The sequence below is a fragment of the Carassius carassius genome, chromosome 3 (genome assembly GCF_963082965.1).
Source record: "Carassius carassius chromosome 3, fCarCar2.1, whole genome shotgun sequence".
Classification (NCBI taxonomy): domain Eukaryota; kingdom Metazoa; phylum Chordata; class Actinopteri; order Cypriniformes; family Cyprinidae; genus Carassius; species Carassius carassius.
In genome coordinates, this window is record NC_081757.1 from 41,332,482 (window position 1) to 41,359,919 (window position 27,438).

A 27,438-nucleotide genomic window follows, 5' to 3' on the forward strand; every position below is an offset into this window, starting at 1 on the left:
GATATTATTCATATTGTAAGGTAATGTCTATTCTTTTTGTCCAGTATTTCAGAAGCAAACAAATGGACAGAGTACTAATGAAGCACGTTACTTATATTACTGACTTTATCCAAGTCAATGGAGTCTAATGACGGCGACTGTCGATGATATCTCCATATTCATGGAGATATCATTTATTCGTTCTGTGGGCGTCATCATTTATTCGTTCTGTGCTGCTGAGCTTAGTCTGTACACAGAGGCCATTCATCAATGTGAAGAGCGGTGCGAGAGGATGGGGCATCAGACAGACAGCAGAGAGAGCACAAAAATACTGATATTCATCAAGTGGCGCCTGGATCGTGTCATGGTTAAAATCTCTGACACGCCACACTGATAATGAACCCCAGGCCAAAGTACAACACTGAACATCTGGTCACATGTTATAACAAGACTTTAATACACAAACTGACACACCAGTGGGTTTGAAATGGTTGGTTGTGAATCCAGTTTGGGTCTAAATTCAGTCTTGCAAAAGTTGCTCATGGGCAGTAGAGAAAAATAACATGACAAAAAGGACATAGAATACAGTTTCAATATTAACCAGGACAAATAATTGTTAATTTATTTAGGATGAATATTATCTGTATTTTCTTTTCTTTTTATATTATTAGTTTGGTAACACTTTACAGTAAGGTTCCATTCAACCTTACATTCAAGAACAGTAGTAATAATAAAAATTCATAAATAAATAAAAATTATTAAAATCAAAAGCTTTGCCTGTTAACATTATTAAATGAACCTGACCTAACATGAACTAATGCTATTTGTATTAACATTAGCAAAGATTAATAAATATAGCAATATACTGCTCAGTGTTATTTAATGCTACAGTAGTAATGCATTACCTGACAGTAACCAATGGGAAATTATTATATATTTTTAATTGCATTTAAATAATATTACTGATGCATTACATGACATTAACTCATAGGATTTTTTTAATTGTATTTATTATTATTATTATTATTATTATTTACTTTTATAAAATTAAATATATAAAATGTCACGTAAAATCTGGTCCTAAAGCAAAACCAGTTGCAAATCAGTCTCATACACATTCATGCGAGATCATAAGTATTCAGATGTTTCATACTACAAATGAGTCTTCACAAAATAATCCACTTTTGTTGAATAGGGTACCAAATGCAATGTTTGCAACTCTGCATAATGACATATTAACGATGGAAAGCTGTGGGGATGTTAAGAAACTGTAACTAGGTGTTTCAGATGGTTTAGATGATGAATGACACACTTTATGCCAATCCATACATTAAACATTTTCTCTCTTTTTTTTACACTTTTTATTCACTGCAAAGTCTGAGCAAAAACTATAGCTGAAAAAACACAACAGAATCAGAAAGTCAATTGTAGTTGTGTTATAAATCCGTCATTGCCACCTACTGGACAAAAAACAAATACAGTTCAATTCAAAATACAGTAAAGCCTAGTATTGTACTACTGATATAAACATTCAATTTCATTCAAATAAACTCCTCATGTTTTTGCCTTCCTCAACTCTCATGGCTGTTATGAGAGTTTGAAACAACGTGATAGTGAGTAAATGATGATTATAAGTTAAGCATGGATTAATTATGGAAGCTGCCAACAAGTTGTTATAAAAAGTGTGAAAGTGTGAAAAAGTGTAAATGAATCGGCTTGATGAATCGGTCAGTCATTAAAACGTAACTTGGTAGAGGTGTGACTGTAATTTATCTGGCAGAACAAAAGATAACAGCCTGTTTCTAGCAATGTTAACCACAGATCCTGTTTAAAATCCACAGCACATTACTATAGCAAACCGAGAGCCTGTGGTGAATCAGCCTTCAGGGAGGACAACAGCTCTATTATAAGAGCATTCAGCTTCTGTTGAAGTCTAGTTAATGTTGTTGTTTGGCTGAGTGGATGAGGAAACATATGGACACAGCCCCATCCAGTGGTCTGGACATTTATGACTTATGTCTTTAAGCACATTAAGGGTCCATGGATGCTTTAAATTACAATGATGATTAATTTTAGACTGAATCATAAGTATTTAGACCAGTGGTTCTCAATCAGGGGCTCAGCAAACTTTCAAGTAAACCTCAGGATGACTTACAATGATACAAATTAAGACAAAGCAATGTTAATTAGAATTAGTTACCTTAAAAAAAAAAAGAAAAAAAAAGTGTTATTGCTGAATAGTGCTGAATGTTGTTCTCCTGTGTCATATTCTTCATGCAATTTGCTTGAGCTGCGCCCTCTACTGTACAGACGTGAACATAATTAGATACTTTTTTAGGCAGTAATGCAATATTGTAATGCATAACATTCCCCAACATTAAACACTATTATTAATATTATTATTATTTATATTGATAATTATTTATCGATCAATACTTTTCTAAGCTATTCAGTCAAAAGTACAAAAGCGGTGCTCTGATACAAGATACAGTTCGTAAACTTTGCCCTCAGATAATACTAATTACTCTGAAACAATTAATATATTAATGAGCAAAGACTGCCCGTTTGATATGTATCTAAAATTAATGATATCATTCATTGTATTGAGAGCACTGTCTTGGTATTTCTAAGGTTTTCGGATGTACTCAAATTAATGTGAGCTTATAGTTAATGGGTTAAGTCTTGCAAACAACACCAGAGAGGAAACCGCCGTTTTCACCGGAAGATTGAGTTATGGCATTTTGATTTGGACATATTTAGGTCAAAATTAAATTAATAAACATATGCATGAAGTATTTACAGTATGTCCTATTACATGCATTCACAAAATCATTAATATTTCATGACAACTTTCAGTCCAGTTTTTTTCTAGGTTATTATCACTTTTAATTATGCAGCAGAATACTATATTACAATATCTGAACTGAAATAATTATGAAGCAATGAAGCAATGGGTTAATTAACAAAATATAAAGGCTATCTGGAACTGAACCACAACTGTACAGTAAATCAAATATTCACTGAGACTATGAAACGTCCATAAAATATCTGTGCCTTGCAATTACGCAGCTTCATAAAATACAGCGTCATTTGGCTGCATTGCAGATATAGCATCCAGAAGACAGTTCTGATGCCATGTATCACTTTTACTAATGCAGTTTTCTGCTGTTTCAGTTTAATCCGTCTTGAAGGTTATGCTTCTGAATGTAATTATATAGTCAAAGCAGATTATGCTGCACTGAGACAGGCCAGTGTTGAAGCAGCCAAATAAACCCATTGAGTTTGTCCATTCAGCGAGGCTGGACACTGACAGCAGCACCTGACACTATGAAGGGCCCAGCTGGTTCCTGAGCCCGTGTGATTATAGCACACAGCGCCTTAGATAATAACTGTCTTATGAACAGAGACACAAATACATATACACATACAAACACAGGCTGGGACTCCATCACACAAACATAAACACACATCATGTGAGCCACAGCTAGGAATGAACCACAAATCTATATACAGCATGCGATTTCTTTTTATGCCACGATGAATTAGCCTCTCTTGAGAATTTCAGAAATCTTTTTGAACCCCCACCACATTCCCTCAGCATGTGCTTTACTTTCATTAGTATCGTTTCCATTACAGTTTCCACGGACTTTGCCAGAATGGTCTTTTTTTTTTTAGCTAGCAACACTCACTTGGCAGTTTCAAGCTACATTTTTTAGCTATTTCTTACATCATTTCACACTGTATGAACAGGACTAAGATTGAAAGAATCCACTTAAACCAACCAACGCAGTGAGATCTAAAGCAAACCACACCACAAACATGATTCAGGCATTTAACAAATGAGAATCTGTAAATTTACAACTGTAAAACTCATCGATATCCCTTTCACTGTAATGCAATGATTTATTATGTCTATCACTTCACATGAAACCATAAAGAAAACCATGATCAGTCGAAACACCGAACGCAAATCCAACAGAGGGCAGTAAAATGATCAATAATCACACCAGCATTACTACCTGAGGTCCCTCTTTCAGCAGATTAGACACCAATGTGTCAAGTGGCTTGACTTCAATAAGCAGAGGAAGCAAAAATGTCTTAGATTCCCAGCGAATATGAAAAATCATACTACTACCACGGTAGAATAACCTCTTTATTAAAGAGAAAGATCACCCAAAAAACATTGTCTCCAATTGTGTCGTTCCAAACATGTATGACTTACTTTCTTGTCTGGAATGTGGGTTTTTGGACATCAATGGTAACACACATTATTATGTTCACTTGTGTTGAAGAACGTAATGTTTGTTTTTGAAAACAAAATTCTGACAGCTCCAAGTGCCACTTTCTGCAATTAGATCGCCAGTTGTTGTGCCAACTTAGTCAGAATTAAGCATTTTCGTCATCCTGGAACTTTAATAACAACTGCAAGCTCTTGTTCTTTTTTGCTAAACTGATAAAAAGCCAGATACAGTATAAAAAAATATGGGTAGGCCTATAGGACTGAGAAAAAAATGGTGCAAAATCTTCACAATTTTAAAGGGGTCATATGATGCTGTTTTTAAGATGATTATTTTGTGTATTTGGTGTAACAGCATATGCTGACATGCTTGTTATTATGTTGCAAAATCTTCACTATTTTAAACGTATTTTAAACGCCATCATTTACTCATCCACGTCGTTCTAAATCTAAGTCTAAATCTGACTTTTTTTTTTCAGCAGAACACAAAAGATGATATTCTAAAGAATGTTGTTAAGCAAATTGTTTCAATTGTCCAAAAACAGAATTTTCTCAAAATATATTTGTGACGAGTGGGGCGGGGCCGAGGGATGTGGGAACACGAGTGAGGCCGGTGGAGTGATTGGGAAATCAGCGACACCTGCGACCCACCACCGGTCTCGAGTCCCACAGAGGAGATGGAAGGATATAAAACTGGAGCGACGACAGTGAGCTGGGCTTTTAGTTGTGTTTTGGGTTATATTTGAGCGCACCAGTCGTCCGTGAGGGGCTGGTGCGCTGTTTTGTGTTTATTTTGTAATTAAAGTCTTTGTTTGATTGTCCGCCGGTTCCCGCCTCCTTCTTCCCGATGATTAGGAAGTTTTAATTCATTACAATATTTTTATGTTTCTCAGAAGAAGAAAGCCACAGAGGTTTGAAATGACATGAGGGTGAGTAAATAATGGCAAAACTTTAATTTTTTGATGAAATTGCTCTTTAAAATAACTTAAAGCTTCAGCTACCATATGTGACCCTGGAGCACAAAAGCAGTCATAAGCATCACAGGCATATTTGCAGCAATATCCAAAAAACATTGTATGGGTCAAAATTATCGATTTTTCTTTTATGCCAAAAATCATTAAGATATTAAGTAAAGATTATGTTCCAAGAAGATATTTAGTAAATTGCCTACCGTAAATATATCAAAACTAAATTTTTGATTAGTAATACACTGTACATTGCTAAGAACTTCACTTGGACAACTTTAAAGGTGATTTTCTCAATATTTTGATCATTTTGCACCTTCAGATTCCAGATTTTCCAATAGTTTTATCTCAGCCAAATATTGTCTGATCCTAACAAACCAAACATCAATGGAAAGTGTATGTATTCAGCTATCAGATTATGTATAAATCTCAATTTCAAAAATTGACACTTAAGACTGGTTTTGTGGTCCATGGTCACATATGTTGTGTAAAATCACATAACTGACACTTTAAGCACTGCATTGTGCATAAAGTACAGTACTTAAAAGCATTAAGAAAATCCATTACACTCTTAAAAATAAAGATTTCAAAAATTGTTTTTTATAGCAAGGCCATAACATTTTTTGGCTCCTCTAAAGAACCATTATCCACTATAAAGAACCTTTTGTGGAATGGAAAAGTTCAGTGGATGTTAAAGAATCTTTATGAAACCATCAACACTAATCAAGAACCTTTATTTTATCTAACAGCTTCATCAGACCTTCGCAAAGACAGAATTTAATGCATATGGACTAAAATTCACATCCGCATTTTTGAAGGTACTACAGCGATGCTTACTTATCTTGAAGAGGGATTTACCTTTTTTGTTGGGGGAAGCCCAGGAGATGATCCACCTGACCAGACAGCAGTTGAGCAACACTTTCTTGGAAAGGCCATGATCCTTATGAAACAGAGTCGGGTCTTCATCCCACTGAGTCCTCTTGACTGGGGCAGACATGGTAACACTACAACTATTCAAACCCAGAGGCTGCGGTTAAAATAATGCACTTTCAATCCTATGTAGTTTCTTCTTCCTATAAGAGGCAGGAATCATTTACATTTTCTGTTTCCCAAGTGGGCTGAGAGGCTAATTAAAATAGGACCGTTTGGTTATCAAACCTTCTGCACTTAAAAACTAACCTAAAGGGCTTTTCAGTATAACCGTACACCAAACTTCTATAGGTTTCTATATATAGTTCCTCAACTATGTCTTCAGTTACATCTAAATATAGATTCATATTATGCCAGAATGGGTTAAATAGCCTCCCCTAACAGCAACTAGTGAGAATTTAACAACAGATGAGCATCTACACATTGAAAAATGCATCAAAATACACAAGACAAAAAGCTCCCGTTCTAGTTTAAGACTACATAGTTAATTCTGCTTTAAATGAAGCAGCACTATTGAACCCACACCCTGTCCTCAAGCGAGAGTATTTTCTTACCTTGTGGTCTTAGAAGAGCTGCTGAAACTTCTGTGGCATTACAGCAACACAAAGATGCTCAGGTTTCACACTACAAAATGCTTTCTCGTATTTCGTGTGAGAAAAGAGGAGGAGAGGATGAGAGATACTCCAGTGATCAGACGGTCTGCTCGTGGACTCAAGCCTTTATCCGCCCCCCTCTCTCACGAGGGGACAGTGAAACATCATCAGCATCTGCACCTGAGAGCAGCCAATCATAGAGCGGCATGATCATTCATGTCAATGATGGAAATTTTACTCACAGGACCCAGTGCTGGACCCATGGGAAGTATACTTTTCTGCCGAGAAATACACACACACAAACACACACACACACACACACACACACACACACACACACGCACACACACTTGTCATTCTCTGCCCTCGCTGGTACACATATGCACAAGAAAACATAGAGCCAATAATGAAGTGTTGGCTCGCAGACAGATTCCCCTGCTGCTCTGATGCCATATTTAGCAACATTTAGACCCCCCACCCCACCTCCAATGAAATCACTCAGCGTGCATATACACAAATCCACAGGGCCGAATGTACTGAGAATACACACCTGATCCTGTCAGCCATCATTTAGTGTCAGATGATATAGAATAATGATTAAAAGCACATCATTGAACAATCTATAGTCTTCTTAAAGAGAAAGAAAATTACATTACTTCATTGTTATTAATGGTGAATAATGTATTGCTATTGTGTCTATAATATGTAATCATGTAATCAATAAAAAAGTAACTGTCTGATTATGTGTATTTTAAAATGCAATAATCTAATCAAAGTACTTAATTTCTGGAATCTTGATTAAGCGATCCAGATACCATGTAATCAGTTACTACCCAGCACTATAATATACACTATTCAAATATAAATATTTATAATATAATACTAAAATATAATACTATAATATAAATTGGTAACAATACGGTTCAATATGTTAAAATGAGTTGCTACAATATCTATTTCTTTTACAGCATTTATTAATCTATGTTCCCTTTCAAGGGAACTTCAAACTGTGTCCTCTAGGGTGCGCTTTGGGGAACACCTCGTCGTGACCCGTGTCTGAAGCATACTTTGAAAAACACCAACGCGTTGGCCGGTGACAGCCTGTGACGTCACTAACGGTACGACTATAAATAAGCGCCCGGAAAGCACGTCATTTATCTTCTTCGTCTAAATCAGGGATCAGCAACCTTTTCGGCATGACGTGCCATTTTTTATTTTTATGGTTAACCACTGTGCCAAGTGTGCACAGCCCCCCCCCCCCCACACCCCGATATAATTCTGTATTTAAACGGTACATACACAATTTTTTATTATACGATAAAAAAAAGTTTTTTTAACGTTTAATCAACGTTAATGCACTGCTTTAATTGATGAACGTGCACACACAGACACACACACACACACACACACACAACACACACCACTCGCACACAGAGATCTGAGATCGTGCTGTGCAAAAAGTAGCATTCAGAAGCTCATAAACCTATGAGTGTTGTCACGCTACTTGTATTAATCGATACTGAATCGCTACATTATATTTCTCAACAACAAAGGGGCAAAATCGCTTCATTGTCTGCAGAGAGAGACAATTTACCCCCCCCCCCACTTTCTTTCTCTCAAAATGGCCATATTTCAGAAAATTTTTCATCACTGGATATAGCTTTAGGTCATTTAACATTTCTATGGTAAAACGTATTATTAAAAGTTGACTAATGTTAATTGATTTGCAGCTTCATCTTACCTCACTCTCTTTAACGTTAAACTGACGCTTCGCGCTCTGCTTCTGTGAACAGTAAACCCCGCCTACTTTGATCTGATTGGCCATCTCAGTGATTTTGACATTGACGAGTGCTGTTAGACCGAGGCTTTGATCTGAAGCACCTAGTATGTGCAGTGTTTGCACGTGCATCCATGCAAGTTAATTCTCACACTTTAATAGTATTTGTAGCTCCTAACAGGCTGTGTGACTATGAGAAGTTATTACATCAAACTGTACGTCATTATACAGTTTTCCTTATTGCTTGCGTGCCAGCGATTATCCCTCTGCGTGCCACTGTTGGCACGCGTGCCGTAGGTTGCCAACCCCTGGTCTCCACTAGCAAGGTGTTTAAACAGTGTGTACATCTGTGTCTGCGTTTATTGACACCTGATGACACACAGTCTTTGCGTCTCTTGTTTGGGCGAAGAGCACACGCGCGATGTCCTTGAGGGGGCGATCTGTGTGCATTGTTAGCGTTTTTCTATGAAAAAGCTCCGCTCTCATTTGTCTCTCTTTTCGAGGAAAGAGGGACAGCCATCTGTTTGCCGTGGTTCAGGACCCGCCGCTGCTGAGGCACGGAGGAGAATGGGACTTTCCCTTTCAAGCTCTTTGGCGGCAGACGAGAGTGAACTGCAGGAGGAAGTGTGTTGTCATTAACCCTTTCTGATACTGAAGTTAGTGCTCTAATGGGTTCTGCCAAGGAAGAGCAGGAGATGTCTTACGGTGGCGAAGAAGCTGAGGCTGAGCCTTCTCAATCCTCCTGCCCTGCGTATGTGGAGCTGTTAGAGGTTATGGATCTAGCCACGGCAAAGTTGGACTTGCCATGGAAGCGTGCCAGCAGAAGTCGAAAAATAATGGAAGAGGCCGTTTTCTTCTCGCATCCATCGGTTTCAGCATACAAGTTATGCCAACATCGAGGGTATGCACGAAAAACGGCTATGAGAAGATGCCCCCTGTAGGAAACATCCTCTCTTAAATCGCCCTCTTTGCAATCTAAGCCCCTCCAGGATACAGTACATCCCGCTTAAATGTCAGAGCATACGCAGCAGCAGGTCAGGCTGTGGCTTCATTGCACACGATGGCAGTGCTTCAGGCCTATCAGGCTGACCTGCTAAAGGACCTGGATAAAGGCGAGGGCCTTTCAGCTGACCAGGTAGCCGATCTGGCCCGCACCACAGACCTCTCTCTCCATGCTTCCAAGCAGGTCGCCTCCGCCATGGGTAGGTCTATGGCGGCCATGGTAGTAATGGAGAGACATCTGTGGGTGAACCTGGCAGACATCGGGAGGAAAGAAAGGGGCTTTCTTCTCGATGCTCCAGTCTCGCCTTCTGAGCTTTTCGGTACCTCCGTCGAGACGGTGGTCGAGAAGTTCAGGGAGACAAGGGCGCGCTCAGCTGCCTTTAAATCCTTAATTCCAAGAAGGTCCAGGTCCGAGCCCGAACAACATAGGGGTCCTGGCCCGTCTCAATCTGAGGATCAAAGACGTAGCGCAGAAGGCTAGTGTCGAGGCTCGCACTCCTCCCCCACCTTTCCCTTTGGGTGTTTTTAACTTCTGCTCTTATCCTCCCCTGCCTAATTAACCTGTAACCACCAGCTCTCCACCTGATCGAGGTTAGGTGTAAAAATTTCTCACATAACAGTCTCCTATGCTGGACCTATGATGTTTTTGGTAGGTTCTATATTCATAGTAACCACCTTACTGATGGTCCGGACTATAAGGAGGTGCCCCGTGAGCGGGGCTCCAGTACAGGAGGGTGGCTGAGTATGTAACCCTTTCTGTATATACTTATATATAAATTGTTGGTGCTTATGTGTCTACTAACAAACTCTGTGAGTTTCCTTTACAGTGCTCAGCATTTACTAACACCCTTCAGCACCGACCGTCTGGCCTCGTGCTCTGGTATTAGGCGGCCGAGATCACAGGCTTCTGCGGGAGCTTCGCTGATCATCAGAACTGGCACAGCACTGCAGGGGATTTCATGGATGTCCGGCCAGGTCATTCTGCCTGTATATACTGCCTCAGGTGATGCTCCCCTCACCAGAGGTTTGCAAAATTGGAGCTTGCCTCTCCCGTGCAGTTCAGCGCCTCTGCGATGCTTAGGAACCTCTAAGTACACAAGCTGCGCTCTGTGTACTTCCTAAAGTGGTAAGTGTGCATGCAAGACTCTGCGCACTTTTCTGAAATCCTGTACGGTAAGGGTTACGCGCTCAGCTTCGTTCCCTTTTCAAGATGGTTAGACCTTGGTTCTTTTGGCTCCATTCAGCCAGAGTGTATTTGTTTATACACTTCAAGCTTTGCTTCCGTCATTGTGAGGGGGTATCTGGGCGATTCTCGTGGTAGTTTAGCAGTGGTCCCCTTTTCCAGGAACGGTCACATTTGAGTGTGCTACTCTGAATTCTGAGTTCTCCTCTCATATGAGACTGCGTTCACTGTTTTTTCCCCAGAGCGCTCCAGCATTAGTTCCACAGATCAAGTTGATACTCTCAAACATATTGTTTGAGATACACCATTCCATCTGTGAGCTGCTCGATCAGAGTGCCATGAGAGCCCCTCCTTAGAACAGTATTTAAAAAAATCTATATTATGGTAGGTGTGCATGCAAAGTCTTTGCGCACTTTCTGAAATCCACACTGTGGTAAGTTTGCACGCTAGTGCTCTGAGTTCTTTCTAAAATCCTTTATGGTGAGGGCTTCGCGTGGTTGCTTCGTGCCCTTTCTTGAGTTGGTGAAAAGCCCCGTTCATCTTAGGCACCACTCCATTCATGTATCCTCGAATACCTATCTAAACAGGGTATTGCTACCAGGGATCTGTTAAGACAGCTCCTTCAGCAAACTTGTGCGAGAGCAAGCAGTAAGCCCCTGTGTGACAGGCAAGACCTTGTTTAAATACTGGTTTCTTAGCTGAATCGCTTTTAAAGCAGGGGTTCTCAAAGTTTTGATAGGTGAGGGCCAATTTAGGAACCCAACATTGAACTGAGGGCCGCCAAAGGGGCGGGGGAGAAAAAGAAAAAAAAACTGAAGAGAAAATCCTATTTGAAAATAATTTTAATGACTAGGTTGCATCTCTACAGTTTAAATTTATTGCAATAAACACATTTTAATTTATAACTGAGGCTAAACCTGGCAAAACTTGTGAAAATCTTGAAAAATTGCAATTCAAACAAAATCCCTGGCGTTTTCTACCCTCAACAGACAAATTTGGGATATAACAGTCCTGTGTGCAGTCCATTTCAAGTACAAACTTATTTAGAACAAACAGTCTCAGTGTGCCTTGCTTCTTATCAGCATAGGCCTTCAGGGGCAGTTCCAGCTACCAAAGCACCACAGGAAAACCTGAGAGCGAGAGAAACTGCCTTTTCTCCTCGCTAACATGACGTTTTTTTCTCGAAGGGCCTGGCTCTCGCTCCATCATCTCCATCTAACGTTACAGACAACCATTCCGTTGAGGCCTTTTGGGAGTGAGTTAAGTGCGATCGGTCGGACCACACCTGTAATCACCGCTTATGCCTATAGATGCCGCTAAACACCACTAAACGGAGATTATTTTTTTCAAAGCAATGTACAGTTTTAACAGTTTTACAAATGTTATCAGATGTTATTGCGGGCCGCCAGAAATGTTTCGGGCCGCACTTTGAGAACCAATGCTTTAAAGGAATCCTTCCTGATTACAAGCTTTTAGCTCTACCCTGTGTAAGGGATAATGTCATTGACAGCCGTCTAACCATCCCAGGGGCAACTCCCATGGAAATGGTAGAGTTGGTACTTAGTGTTTGCTATGATTCTGGCCTGCACTCCCCTCAGCATGGTGGCGTGGGTATACTGTTCCCCTAAGCGCCCGCTAGAGGACGCATTTCGAAGTTCCTTTGAAAGGGAACGTCTCAGGTTATGAATGTAACCATGGTTCCCTGAGTAGGGAATGAGACACTGCGTCCTCTAGCTCCCTGCCATGCTTCGGACACAAGCTTCAGACGAAGAAGTAAATGATGTGCTCTCCTGGCGCTTATTTATAGTTGTGCTGGTAGTGACGTCAGAGGCTTTCACCGTCCTACGTGTTGGTGTTTTTCAAAGTATGCTTCAGACACGGGTCACGACAAGGTGTTCCCCAAAGCGCCCCCTAGAGGATGCAGTGTCTCGTTCCCTACTCAGGGAACCATGGTTACATTCATAACCTGAGACGTTTTCATGACACATAACTAATTTTTAAAACCTTGGTCTAAAATTACCAATTTCTGAATGGCCAACATTTTTCAAGTAGTTGATAGTGTTTGGTAACATGCAATAAAGCACTATATGTTAACATCAGCAGCTAAAATAGCTAACATTCTTTAACATGTATTTATTAATCTAAATTCATGTTAATATTTGCACATCCTGATTTATTTGACCATTTCAGTTGTCTAAATTAATAGCAATACATTAAAAGCATTTAACAAAAATACTCCCAATAAATGCTGTACAAAAAAAAAAGCTGTTTGGGCAAGTAAACCTTGATTTATTTTTTTATTTTTTTATTAAATTTTTGCCTTTCTGTTAAATTTAACTTGTTTTATATATATATATATATATATATATATATATATATATATATATATATATATATATATATATATATATATATATTTATATTATATATATATATATATATATATATATATCCTTTATAATGGCACACAAAAGCACAATCAACTGCATAATGTAGGCCATTATATAAAATTTTTACAACAATTATTTAATTTAATGAATATTTACACATCAGCAAAATTACTTGGAATCCTGGAATAATTTTATTTCAATATTTTTGACGTAGTAAATGGCAGCATTTAGAGCATAGAAGAATATTAGCTGGTGTGGATTTCAGTCCATCTTCACGATTCGTCCTCTGTACAAAATGACCTGAATGCATTAAAAAGATTGATCTATCAGCCTGGGGAGAGAAATCCGGTAAGACATAACAATCACAGCTCCAGAGCTTCATAAGATCATTATCCTCCTCCTGCTCTGCTGTTTATATTTTGAGCTAACATGACTGATTAATCACAGGGGTTACTAACAACAAATACATAAAGTATAATGAACACAATAAAAGACTGGGTTTGTGTTGTGATGCATTTCTGAAACTCTAGATATTAACTATATAAAACCGTCAATATTTATGGCATGGCTCACTTAGTGCTAAGTGACTTCAAATGAAAATTGTCCATCCATCCATCCATCCATCTTCTTCCGCTTATCCGGGGCCGGGTCGCGGGGGCAGCAGTCTAAGCAGAGAACCCCAGACTTCCCTCTCCCTAGACACTTCCTCCAGCTCTTCTGGGGGGACACCGAGGCGTTCCCAGGCCAGCCGGGAGACATAATCTCTCCAGCGTGTCCTAGGTCTTCCCCGGGGTCTCCTCCCAGTGGGACGCGCCCGGAACACCTTCCCGGGAAGGCGTCCAGGAGGCATCCGGAACAGATGCCCGAGCCACCTCAGCTGACCCCTCTCGATGTGGACGAGCAGCGGCTCTACTCTGAGCTCCTCCCGGGTGACTGAGCTTCTCACCCTATCTCTAAGGGATCGCCCAGCCACCCTGCGGAGAAAGCTCATTTCGGCCGCCTGTATCCGGGATCTTGTCCTTTCGGTCATGACCCAAAGCTCATGACCATAGGTGAGAGTAGGAACGTAGATTGACCGGTAAATCGAGAGCTTCGCCTTGCGGCTCAGCTCTTTCTTCACCACGACAGACCGGTACATCGACTGCAGAAGCTGCACCGATCCGTCTGTCAATCTCCCGTTCCATCCTTCCCTCACTCGTGAACAAGACCCCAAGATACTTAAACTCCTCCACTTGAGGCAGGAACTCTCCACCAACCTGAAGTGGGCAAGCCACCCTTTTCCGACCTCAAGATGAAACCAAGCCACCCTTTTCCGATCTCAAGATGAAACCAACCCTAATCTACAGAAATCAACAGAAACCACACAACCACATATCTGCCATTACAGATAAAGATTTAATTGAATTCTACTCGATGCTTTGTAAATGCATTTGAATATAAAATTACACCAGATTTTTAAGTGTTACATTAAAAACATGTATTATTAAAGGAGTCATATGATGTTGCTAAAAAGAACATTATTTTGTGTATTTGGTGTAATGAAATGTGTTTATTTATACAACATTATTTTCCACATACTGTACATTATTATTTCTCCTCTATGCCCCGTCTTTCTAAAAAGCATTGTTTTTTACAAACATCATCTTTCTTAAAAGCAAGTTGTGCTCTGATTTGAAATGTTACGTGTGATGGAAATGTTACGCCCATTATCATACTGTGATATGTGTCCCGGTCAGAACAGCGACAAGACAATAACAATAAAACCCATTACAAACGAGCATTTTGTTGCATCCAGTAGAGACAATTTCAGATTATAATGACTAATATTGTCTTTTTATGCGTTGTGTTGCATATCATGCTGCTTAAACATAAAACCATGTCTGCAAACGACAAACAACAAGCGCTACTGTACAATTCTTAAAATTAGTGTTTGATCATCATTGGCAAATTCTTTAAATATGTAAATGTACTTACAGACTGTGAGTCAGAACAGCCGGCAATGTAGTCTTCTCTCCTAGGATCAATACCGTCCATATCTCTTTGGCTTTGAGACTTTAGTCTTTGCAACTTTAAGGATCTTATCTATTCACGAACAGCTTGTTACACTTCAAAGAGAAAGGAAAACTTGAAATCACATCATATGACCATAAGGCATCAGTATTACGAATTTGGGGATTCTGTCACCAAATGTAGCAACTATGTCATTACTGTGACTTTTATTAATGGTTTGTGACAAGGAGTTAATTTGTTGATATTTAAATATATCTGGCAATTTAAATATATTTAAACACACACATATATTATTATTATTATTATTATTATTATTATTATTATTAACAAATAAACCAAAAATAAGGCAGACATTCTGTCTTTTGTAACATTTTTCTGTCGTCATTTAGCAAATAGCTGAAATCACAGCACAGCTGTAGTCTTTAACTCATGTGTGATGATTTTAACAGAGCAGAGCAGCAAAATGAAACTGCAAACAGTCTTAATGAGTCACGTTGTCTGAAAACAGAAACATAAAATAGCCTATGTACAGATGTGGCCATTAAGAAAGCACATTGTTTCCCATGGCATGCTGCAATTCGTCCTGTGAATTGCTTCTGAAACCTGTTAGCACTTTTTTAGGATTTAAATAAATGTGTTGTACTTCACAGAATATCCAACTGATGGAGCGACATACTGTATCTACAGGCTAGACCAAATTGCTTGCTTATAAACCCTTATCTGCAATTATCTGTCTTCGACCAACTGTTGAATATGCTTATAGATTATTAAAGTATGTTCCATTAATTTTTTCTATCAGTTTCTGATAAATTATTAACTGCATGTAATGTTGTCATTGTAAGAAAACATCCACAATTAAACGTATTTTTATGAATTATTATGTAAATGAGACAGATTTAATAATTATTCAGCTGATGTAACAAACAAACAAAAAAAAGCTTTCTGTGGACAAAAACTCTGTTTTGAATGGTGTGTGGTGTGAAAATTACATGATACAGGATCTTTATACAGTGTGTCATAGTGAAGAATATAAGTCTGTCCCTCACAGCCTCATTTTCATCCACAAAAAAAATTGATATGACGTCTAACTTGACTAAGGTCAACCTGTTCATCTAAATCTGGCAATCACAACAGCAGGGTATATAAACAGCTGCTAGTACTATTCATCTCACAGCTGGCACAGTCTTCAGCTGGTGTACCCAGGATGGCCACCATGGCTGCATTTACACTGCAGGTCTTGATGCCCAAATCCGGTTTTCGTGAAATGTCTTCAAACACCGATTTATTTCTGTAACAGCCCTGCATTTTTGCCTGCACTGTCTCTTCGCCCCAAAGACTTAAAACACATGAAACCGCCGCATTGCTCCACTGTGAGTATCCTTCGTCCTCCATCGCGCCTACATGACTTATTATATAATAAGTCATGGGATCTCAGTTGGTGGTGTCCACCTGAGTTGACGTCACTTTTTTAATAACGTACGACTCGCATTTACTGGGGAATATCCGATTTGTCTGCTTACATGGCACACGCAAATGCACGTATCCAATTCATATCCAATTTATTACCACATATGAATGAGGCCTGAATCCGATCTGAGAAAATCAGAATCCATGCGGTTTTTACCTGCTTACACATTCACCGGTCATATACGATCTGTGCCACATGAGAGGAAAAAATCGGAATTGGTTCACTTGAACCATGCAGTGTAAATGGGGCCCATATGACACTGTCTTTCTGTGAGCACATGGCTTGTGTTGTGTTTGTTTGTAGCCATGTGCTCTCTTTCTTCTCTATTGTCTAACTCCACCCATCTTGTTACCTCATTATTGTTTTAGTTGTTCCACCTGTGTTTCTCCCTTTCTTCAGGACTCCATTCCCCTAAACTCCACTGACCTCTTCTCTTGTTACCTTATTCTTATAAGTAGTGCATGGCTCGAGCCCCCCATGGACAGCAGGCCACATCTTTCCCCATTAGAAGGAAATACCTTGTATGTGAGAAATCTACAAGATCTATTACACATTCACTCTTAACGTAACACGCAGTTTCTATAGAATCAGATCTACAGTTTTGGACTAAATCTGCATTAATCATATTTTTCATCCAGTTAGCTACTGTCTGTTTACTCCGATCACAAAGCGAAACTTGTATACCTGTATATCTGAAAAATAAAAGATAACAGCATTCTGCCTGTTCTGTCAGAACTAAAAGACTTAATTTATTGTGCTACAATGCTGCTATGCCAACGCTTTCATATGTATAGATAGATAGAGAGAGAGAGAGAAAAATAGATAGATAGATAGATAGATAGATAGATAGATAGATAGATAGATAGATAGATAGATAGATGAACGCTATAAACAGAAGTTATATTTAATTTCAACAACAGCTTGACGCAGCAACAACTGCACTGAGCTGCAAAATCACTCTTATCAGATGAAAGGATATTAATGTTACGACAAAGATAACGCTTTCCAACAGACATTCAGACTAATGTATATTGTGATATGAGGTTTATCTGAAGAATGAATGCTGTATCAGATGCAGGTAATCACAATCGCTCAGTCCATCTCTCTCACACAATACCTACTATAGACCTACATAATACACTGCTTTTTATACAGTAATACAATAAGCTTTCAATTAAACAACTAAACGTTCCTTCATTACTAGTTCTAAAGTGATGTTTTGCAATTATTAACGAAGGCTTGGGCTCAACTGTTCAAATGTCAAAATTCGATTTTAATCCATGGCAGAAGGAATTAGTTCTTCACCAAAGAGGGCTTTTAAAGACACACCATTGTTATTTTATGTATTTATTATCAAACTGTTGTATAAATGCAATACCACACACTGTGTATCTGCACGCTGTGATTACCCATGGCCGAATCACAGCTGTGCCGATATACAGCCATATCTCACATCTACTCGTGTGATATTGCTAATAATAAATGCCTTATTGTAAATAAATTGCTAAAGCAAATATTAAGAACATCTTATCTAATTTATGCTATGCTTTTGCAGCACATTTAGCTTTAATCGATTTTAACTTCAGTTGATCAAGATGTGTTAATACAGAAGTTAATATTGTGTTGCAATTTAGAAGCATTATTGTATGCTTTGCTTAATTTCATAAATGAAAATATTCCCATTTATTATCATTACATTATGTTATTTAACATAATAATGCATTTAAATTATTATTTTCAATAAACAATTACTCAAATTGATGTAATTAATTACATAATGTTTTTTTTTACTTGACAGCTCTAATACACACACACATACACACACACACACACACACACACACACACATATGCAGTCCCTACAAAGTTTCCCATGTTATTTATGTACTGTAGCTGCACAGCTTTGCCCTAATTTCCTGAGGTCTCCTGATAACTCATTATGGCTGTGAATCAGTGTAGGTTTCTAGTCCCTCCTCTATCATCCTTTCAACGTCATTGGTGGTGAGTCTGACAGTTGCTCTGACAGTCTGTGGACTCAGTGGCTCTAGACAGAGATTTGTGAACATCAGCTGAGCGCTACACAGGCATTAACCTTGTTCCCCTTTAAAACAGCAGCTAGTGCAGAGACTCGTGGACATAATAGTCACATTGTCTCTCTAAAGCGATTTTAGCCTAGTGTCTTATTGTGGAGAAAAAGCTACATCAGCCAATTAAGTTCCATATTCAAAGTCAAACAATAGACTATAAACTCTGCAGTTGTGTGCTTCAAATTTTCTTCCACTTTCACACAACAATACATGCAAGAATAATAAACTTTTGTTGGTCACAGAGCTTATTTTCTCCAATAATCCACAAGCCAATGGAAAAGTCTTATTAAGTTTTTGCTACCATCTATTTTGAATACTTTGTAAATTGCATCTGTACACCAGAAATAATTGTTCACTTCTCCAACTAACAAATGATACTGTACTGTAATTCACACACATGCATTCATACAAACTGCTTTCCCCTGAAGAAGACTTTGAGTCGATGTGAGGGGATGTCCACATCAATTATTTAGCTCATCTACCGAGTAACAAGAGATAACAAGCAACACACTGCCAGTCAATCTGTTACAGCAACCCAAAAACACACTCAGTGATACTGATTTAGACTTAAGTCAATACACCTACAGGTACTGAAAAATATGATGCTAAAAACCAAACTGACCCTCCTGTTCATTTTCAATATATGATATACTGTAATTGTTATCCGTTATTGTTCATATAATAATATACGTATGAACAAATGTTTTACAGCATTTCTAATTTAGTTAATGTTAATTTCACAAATACATTCTACAATCATAACACTAGTTTAAGGCACTGTGAATGAACGTGAACAAAAAGTGAAATTTTATTAAGAGTGACAGATATTAATGAAGACATTTTTTTATCTTATATTAGTTCATTAGACCTTTTGTAAAGTGCTTCCTATCAAACACTGCTTCATTTCACGTCAACATATATATTATCCATATCAATTAGTTTTAATTGATGTATTATTATTATTAAATATTATATGTGTATTTAAACATAGGATGTATGTAAAAGTAAAAAAAAAAGAAATCTCAGGTTTAAACTTAAAAAAGAAACCAAATTAAAGCTACTTTTATTTCACATTTGATTTTGTAGTTTTTTTTATTTTGTACATTTGCATGCAAGAAAAGCTTATATGTGCCAAACGTAATGGTACAATAATGGAGCCACTAGATCATAATATTGAATTTAATGTAAGAAGTCAAAGTGCCTACCTCGAATATGAGTTAAAAAGAATGTTAATAATACATTTTAATGATCCACTTTTTCATTTTAGTCAAACATTTTTTATTGCATAACATTACTGATTGTCCCAGCATTAGAGCAATGATAAAGTCCTAAATGTTTTAACATTCATTTATCAATTACATTTTAATCACAACTTAGATGTACAATAGATATAAGTTTGAATTCATAAGCAGAAATACGTACTGTATATGAAGAAAAATAGTATAATAGTATAGAAAAATAGTAATAAAAGAATTCCTTTAATACATATAAGTATCACTCCCCCTAAGAAAATCATGTTTTATGGAACACAGAAATAAACTCCCTCTGCAATGTAGCTTTGCAAATCAGCCTCCAGATGTCAGTGTTGTATATCAGTGCATTCTGTGAACACTTTACTGCTCAGCAAGGCACAATAAAATCCCACACCTGCTCCTACTTCATTATTCAGACTGGGGATAATTTATGATAAAATTACTATCGTGCACTTCATGTGATTACAGGTAGGGAAGGTAAACTAGGCCTATTTCTAAAGTGTACAGATATATTAGTTATGTTGACTTGGTTTCGAAAAGGAACAACAAAAGCAAGTCTGCTTAAAATGATCTGTGCACATTGATAAAAAAGTTCACAAAGTGTTGTGCTCATGAAGTGATTATGCTGAAGACTCTAAATCTTTTGTTTTAATAAAATGTGATTAAAAATATATTAGTATCTGATTGTAATGTTTTTATATAGAAAGTGTTAAACTCCTAAAGGATTATACAACTTCCTTTATATAATAACTCCTGCTACTTAAGCACACAATGTCTAATCTTGCAGATTAAGGGGAATATATTCTGAGCATGACGGGAAAAGAAAACATTAGTGATGCTTTAATATATTCAGATGATAAGAGACTTGCATCAGATCTGCGTTTGATCTGTGACAGATCTGTTTGCACGCCTGTCTTTAGATTCTGTCATATCTTTGATCTTACAATAGTCAGTTATGAATTATATCATCTTCAGATGTGGACGGTGAGAATGACAGATATGAGGGCATTAAAATCTTCAGTATCTTAGGATCGATGATATTGATACATCAGCTAGAGGCAATTAAAGTGCAGCTGACTGTGAAATTTACACTTTTTAAGGAATAGTTCACCCAGAAATGAAAACTCTGTCATCATTTATTCACCATATACCATTTACAAACCTGTATGCATTTCTTTCTTCTGTTGAACACAAAAGAAGATTTTCTGAAGAATGATGGTAACTGAACAGCTGATGGTAGCCATTGATTTCCATAATATTTTATGATTCTTATAAGAATCATAAGTCAATGGATACCTGAAAAAGTTTTGGTTACCAAACATTCTTCTTGTGTGGTCAGCAGAAGAAAGAAACTCTGGCAGGTTTGGAACAACTTGAGGGTCCGGTCCATAAATGATGACAGAATTTAAATTTTGTGGTTGACTATCCCTTTAAAGATATTGGTATCTATGGTTCAATAAAGAACCTTTAACACACATGGAACCATTCTTAAAAGTTAAAAATGTTTATATATAGTATATTTTTATACTATGAAAATAATGGTTATTCTAAGAACGGTTCACAGAAAGGTTCTCTATAAAATAAATACTTTTTGAAACCTTTATTTTTAAGAGTAAAGGTTCTTCAGATCTTTAAAATGTTCTCCAGACTAAGAAAAAAGTGATGCTTTAAGGATCTGTTCACTGAAAGATTCTTCTGGGAACCAAAAATGGTTCTTTTGCCTAACTCTAAAAACCCCTTTTGGGACTTTAATTTTTTAGAGTATATGCATGATTTTAGTCAAATGTTATGACTAGACCACACGTGAGGTATTGAGATTAACAAGGAACAAAGCTAATAATGACAACAAGACCAATCCTAATCAAGGACCTTCACGGCAGCTCAACATTCACTCGGACCTCAGCTCTCGCTGACCTGACACCTGAGTAAGCAAAGACACTGTGAATATGTGGCATAAACAAGCCTGGAGGGAGCTTCCAAACATGGAAACATGTCCGTTCTCCTTTTGGCCCCCGGCGTTCATAAACAAACGCCTTCTGTTCGCTTTTTTTATTTGTGACGCGGGCTCTCTCCTCTCAGCCGCTCACGCCTGGCCCCGCTCCGACGGCAGCTGCTCACCGCTTCAGCTCCCGACGGGAAAAACAGAAACTGGCTCCAAGCTGGTGGAAAAATCTCGAGAGACCGACGCAAAATGCTTGTGGCAATTAATCCGTGCTTTTCCAAGAGTGTGGAGTGGATGAATAAAATTGGGTCTCACAGCAGCAGAAATGTATATAAGGTGGCAATTCTAAAAAATTTTAAGAATTCCAGGATTTGGAGGTTGAGTTTTGTGCTTCTTAAGAACCAGTGTAGTACCATTTAGATACTCCTTATTAAAGAGATTGTTAAAGGGTTAGTTCACCCAAATAGCAAAATTATGTCATAATTATGCCCTCATGTTGTTCCAAACCCGTGAGACCTCCGTTTATCTTTGGAACACAGTTTAAGATATTTTAGATTTAGTCCGAGAGCTCTCTGTCCCTCCATTGAAGCTGTGTGTACGGTCTACTGTCCATGTCCAGAAAGGTAAGAAAAACACCATCAAAGTAGTCCATGTGACATCAGAGGGTCAGTTAGAATTTTTTGAAGCATCGAAAATACATTTTGGTCCAAAAATAGCAAAAACTATGACTTTATTCAGCATTGTCTTCTCTTCCGTGTCTGTTGTGAGAGAGTTCAAAACAAAGCAGTTTGTGATATCCGGTTCGCGAACGAATCATTCGATGTAACCGGATCTTTTTGAACCAGTTCACCAAATCGAACTGAATCGTTTTAAACGGTTCGCGTCTCCAATACGCATTAATCCACAAATGACTTAAGCTGTTAACTTTTTTAATGTGGCTGACGCTCCCTCTGAGTTCAAACAAACCAATATCCCGGAGTAATTCATGTACTCAAACAGTACACCGACTGAACTGCTGTGAAGAGAGAACTGAAGATGAACACCGAGCCGAGCCAGATAACGAACGAAACATTGACTCGTTCACGAGTCAAGAACCGGTTGCATCGGTTTTCAGATCACTAGTAGTTACAAGTGAAAACAGTCTAAAACGGTTCTAAACAAACGTGGGTGGAATTTGATCTGAGAGTTCAAGTTCAAGTCAAGTTCAAGTTACTTTATTTATACCCAAAGGTATATTTTGTTTGCAGTAGAGTCCTCATACACACATTTAAAACAGAGTACATATCACACATCATCAAAAACTACATCATCAAAAAGTTCTTATCGGTCCAGAATAAATAATACATACATAAGAACTGGAAAAAGACTCCTCATACAAAAATAGGAAGTAAAATACATAAAAACCAAGTACACTATTAGCTTATTCCTCAAAGTAATGGCTGCAGGAACTGTTTAGTGTCTTTTTGTTCTACACCTGGGCATTATAAACCTACGCCCAGAGGGTAGAAGCTGGAATTCTGTGTGCAAAGGAAGTGAACTGTCATTTAAAATCGAACTAGTTATGCGCTGTAACTGTTTTGTGTACAAGGTCTCCACATTAAGCTGCGGGTCACCTATCAGCCTGCTGGACCACTTTACTATTTTATTGAGCGAGTTTTTATTTTTCAAAGTGAGGTTCCCAAACCAGGCTGCTAGTGCAAAATATAAAATTGACTCAATGAAAGCGTGATAAAAAAGGGTCATGATGGATTTATCAATGTGAAATTGATTCAGTTTCCTCAAACAAACAAACGCTGATGCCCTTTTTTACAGACTTGTTCACAGATAGTTCCAAATGTACGTTTAGAGTCTATTACCATCCCCAGGTATTTATATGATTCGACACATTCAAAAGTTTGACCTTTGATTGATTTAATTTCTTGTGTTTGGGTTGTTTTTTTCCCTAAAATCAATAAGCATGTCATTTGTTTTAACTACATTTAGTTGAAAGTGAGACGCAAAGAAGTCATTGATGACTGGACCGTGACCTGTTTCACTATCTTGGAGCAGGCTAACAATTACGGAGTCATCTGCATATTTAATTATAGTCCTGTTTTCCCACCTGCTCTGGCACATATTTGTGTACAAGATAAAAAGAAGAGGTGAGAGTACGCATCCTTGTGGGGAGCCTGTTGATGAACAGACTTTTTCTGAGAGACTGCCATTCACTCTCACTCTTTGTGTCCTGTCCGTTAAAAAATTAAGGATCCAACCGACCAGGTTATTACTTAGATCAAACTAGCAGACCAGTTCCAGCAGCCTTGGGGGTAAAATATGAGGTTGAATTGTATTAAGGGGAAGCCGTTCAAATAAACGGGGGAAGTCGTGGCCTAATGGTTAGAGAGTCAGACTCCCAATCGAAAGGTTGTGAGTTCGAGTCCCGGGCCGGCAGGAATTGTGGGTGGGGGAGTGCATGTACAGTTCTCTCTCCACCTTCAATACCATGACTTAGGTGCCCTTGAGCAAGGCATCGAACCCCCAACTGCTCCCCGGGCGCCGCAGCATAAATGGCTGCCCACTGCTCCGGGTGTGTGCTCACAGTGTGTGTGTGTGTGTTCACTGCTCTGTGTGTGTGCATTTCGGATGGGTTAAATGCAGAGCACAAATTATGAGTATGGGTCACCATACTTGGCTGAATGTCACTTCACTTTAAAAGCAGATGAGAAATAAATAAATAAAAGTCTGGCATGATAGCCATTGTTATCTAAATGCTTAAATAGTAAATTAAGTAAGGTGACTGTGGCGTTTTCCACCCCCCTACGGGGTCTATAAGCGAATTGCAGAGGGTTAAGTGAATGCTCCGTTTTCCACAATATTTCAGACCTCACTAATTTGTTGAGAGGACAGCAGAAGTGAGACTTTATCAGAGAAGAAAGCAATAATATGGATTATGGACTTGTATTTTGTCTAGAAGAGACGATTTAAAATTAAAACATCTTAATGATAGATTAATTTCTTACAGACACACAATTTTTTTTGCTCTAGAATATGTTAACTGATGGACTGGAGTGGTGTGGATTACTTGTGAATTACTGTGATGCTTTTATCAGCTGTTTGGCACCCATTCACTGCAGAGCATCCATTGATGAGCAAGAGATATAATGCTAATTTTATGTTTGTTTATTTGTTTTACATGTCCACACAGTGTTTGCAATTATTATTATTCTTTTTATTATGATTATTATTTTAGTAATTATCTGAACTGATTTTGGAACAAAATTGAGAGTACGACACCCATATTGGTACTTTTTTAGTTTGGCTACAAAAAAGATTCAGAAATGATTTAGCTGTGAAACCGATGTGTACATATCTATGTGTGTACTCTGCAGACTTCAATCGATCTGAATTTTAAAGTATACTATCTCTGTAAGTGGCAATACCCTTGCTAAGTGGTAAATAAGGATCTGGTGGAAACATTCCTCAGAGATTTTGGTCCATATTTACATTATAGCATCACACAGTTACTGCAGATTTGTAATCTCCCGTTCCAGCACATCCCGAAGCTACTCTAATGGATTGAGATCTGGTGACTGTGGAGGCTATTTGAGTAAAGTGAACTCATTCTGGAAGTAGCCATCAGAAGATGGGTACACTGTAGTCATAAAGGGATGGACATGGTTGGATCCATGCTTCCATGTTCTTTAAGCCAAATTCTGAACCATCCGAATGTTGCAGCAGAAATCAAGACTCATCAGACCAGGCAACATTTTTCCAATCTTCTATTGTCCAGTTTTGGTGATCCTGTGTGAATTGTAGGTCTTCTGCTGCTGTAGCTCATCTGCTTCAGGGTTCAACGTGTTGTGCATTCAGAGATGGTGTTCTGCATACATTGGTTGTAACAAGTGGTTATTTGAGTTACTGTTGCCTTTCTATCATCTTTACCCAGTCTGCCCATTCTCCTCTGACCTCTGACATCAACAAGGCTTTTGGTCCACGCAACTGCTGCTCACTGGATATTTTCTCTTTTTTGGACCATTCTCTGTAAACCCTAGAGATGGTTGAGTGTGAACATACCAGTAGATGAATTACTCAGACCAGCTCGTCTGGCACCAACAACCATTCCACGTTCCACTTAAATCCTCTTTCTTCCCCATTCTACACACCTCCGGATGACAACAGATAGCACAGAAAAAAATGAATAAAAATTATAGCTGAGAATACATCTAGACAAGTACTGTAGATGATTTTCACGCCTTTTGTTAAACAGATGCATGTTCAAATAAACGTCTCTATCATTACCGCACTTTCTCCTCACTGAATTCTCCCGACAGATTCTTCTTTTCTGTTGTGTTCATGTACACTTTACCAACCAATCGCCAACTAGAGCAAATATAAGATCATTTTCCTCCAAAACTAAAGTCACAAATTTATTGAACTGTGCACCTGCATTAACATTTATTTTACAAGGAATATGTAAAAGTATGGAGATTGGCAATCTTAAACCTTTAAAATAAAGTCTCTCACAAGTAATACTGCAAAGTCCGCCTGGCAAGCCCCTGGTTCCACCCACTGATTAAGCAACAGAAAAATGCAATGAATGAAAAGGAGAAAGACACACTGAGAAACAGAGCCAAAACTTCTACAGAGAAACCAATGTATGCATTGATGCATACTGTATGTAAAGGACCTAAAGTCATTAATGACTTAATGGTACAATAGGCTACCAGACCTTTGGCTTCAAATGAAACCTCAAGGTCACCAGCAGACCAAAATATCTTTAATAATGCTGAACCAAACACACATTTTGAGTCATTCACCAAGTGCACACCAAACAAGCACAGTATGTGGACCTTTTGAAAATGATAAAAAAAAATAATAATACAGTCAATTTTCCGGCTTCAACATTCGTAAAGAAGTGTCTGCTCATTATACGTTATAGACAGCACTGCAAATGTACAATACTACTCCTTCCTCTACTCTTCTGGATTTTAATATTCAACATGCTCAGCTCAACAGTTTTGCACTCTTCTATGTGGAAATACGTACTTAAGGGTTCAAACAGTGACCAGTGTTTCCGAAGTGTGGGTTTGAGAAATAAGTAACTTGCAAAGTAAAACTGTCGCCTACCTAATATTGGCACATACTATCTGCTTATATGTGCCAGTCTGCTTTCTCTGCATGATCGATGTGAAAACATAAAGGACCAGTTCACCTAAATTTTACATTTACTGAAAATTGACTCACTCTAAGGGCATCCAAGATGTAGATAAAATTGTTTCTTCAAAAGAACAGATTTGTACAAATGTAGCATTGCATCACTTTCTCTCCAATGGATGCTCTGGAATGAATAGGTGCCGTCAGAATGAGAGTCCAATCAGCTGAGAAAAACATCAAAATAATCCACACCACTCCAGTCCATTAATTAACATCTTGTAAAGCCAAAAGCTGCATGTTTGAAAGAAACAAATCCATCATTAAGCCATTTTAACTAGGGCTGAAACGATTCCTCGAGTAACTCGATTACAAAAAATGATCGAGGCAAATTCCTCTGCCTCAAAGCCTGTTTTAATTTGTTTTAAATCTCACGTCAGGTTCTTTCGCAATGATTTTTTTTTTATGTGACACAACGAGTTTACGTCACCCA

The 27,438-nt window shown here is 38.2% G+C and overlaps 1 protein-coding gene across 3 annotated transcripts in view; it reads right to left on the reverse strand.

Moving 5' to 3' along the window:
* Positions 1-27,438, reverse strand: part of kcnip4a (potassium voltage-gated channel interacting protein 4a) — a 207,706-nt gene that overhangs the window by 176,035 nt on the left and 4,233 nt on the right. Inside the window, exons 2-3 of one of the 3 annotated variants that reach the window (XM_059538751.1) lie at positions 6,666-6,884; positions 6,040-6,191 (exon numbers count right to left, since the gene is read on the reverse strand). The exons of the other annotated variants lie outside the window; for them this stretch is intronic. Of the exons in view, the coding sequence (XP_059394734.1) occupies positions 6,040-6,178 (139 nt within the window). The 5' untranslated portion in view covers positions 6,179-6,191; positions 6,666-6,884. The remainder of the gene's footprint in view (positions 1-6,039; positions 6,192-6,665; positions 6,885-27,438) is intronic. 3 annotated transcript variants of the gene reach the window in all.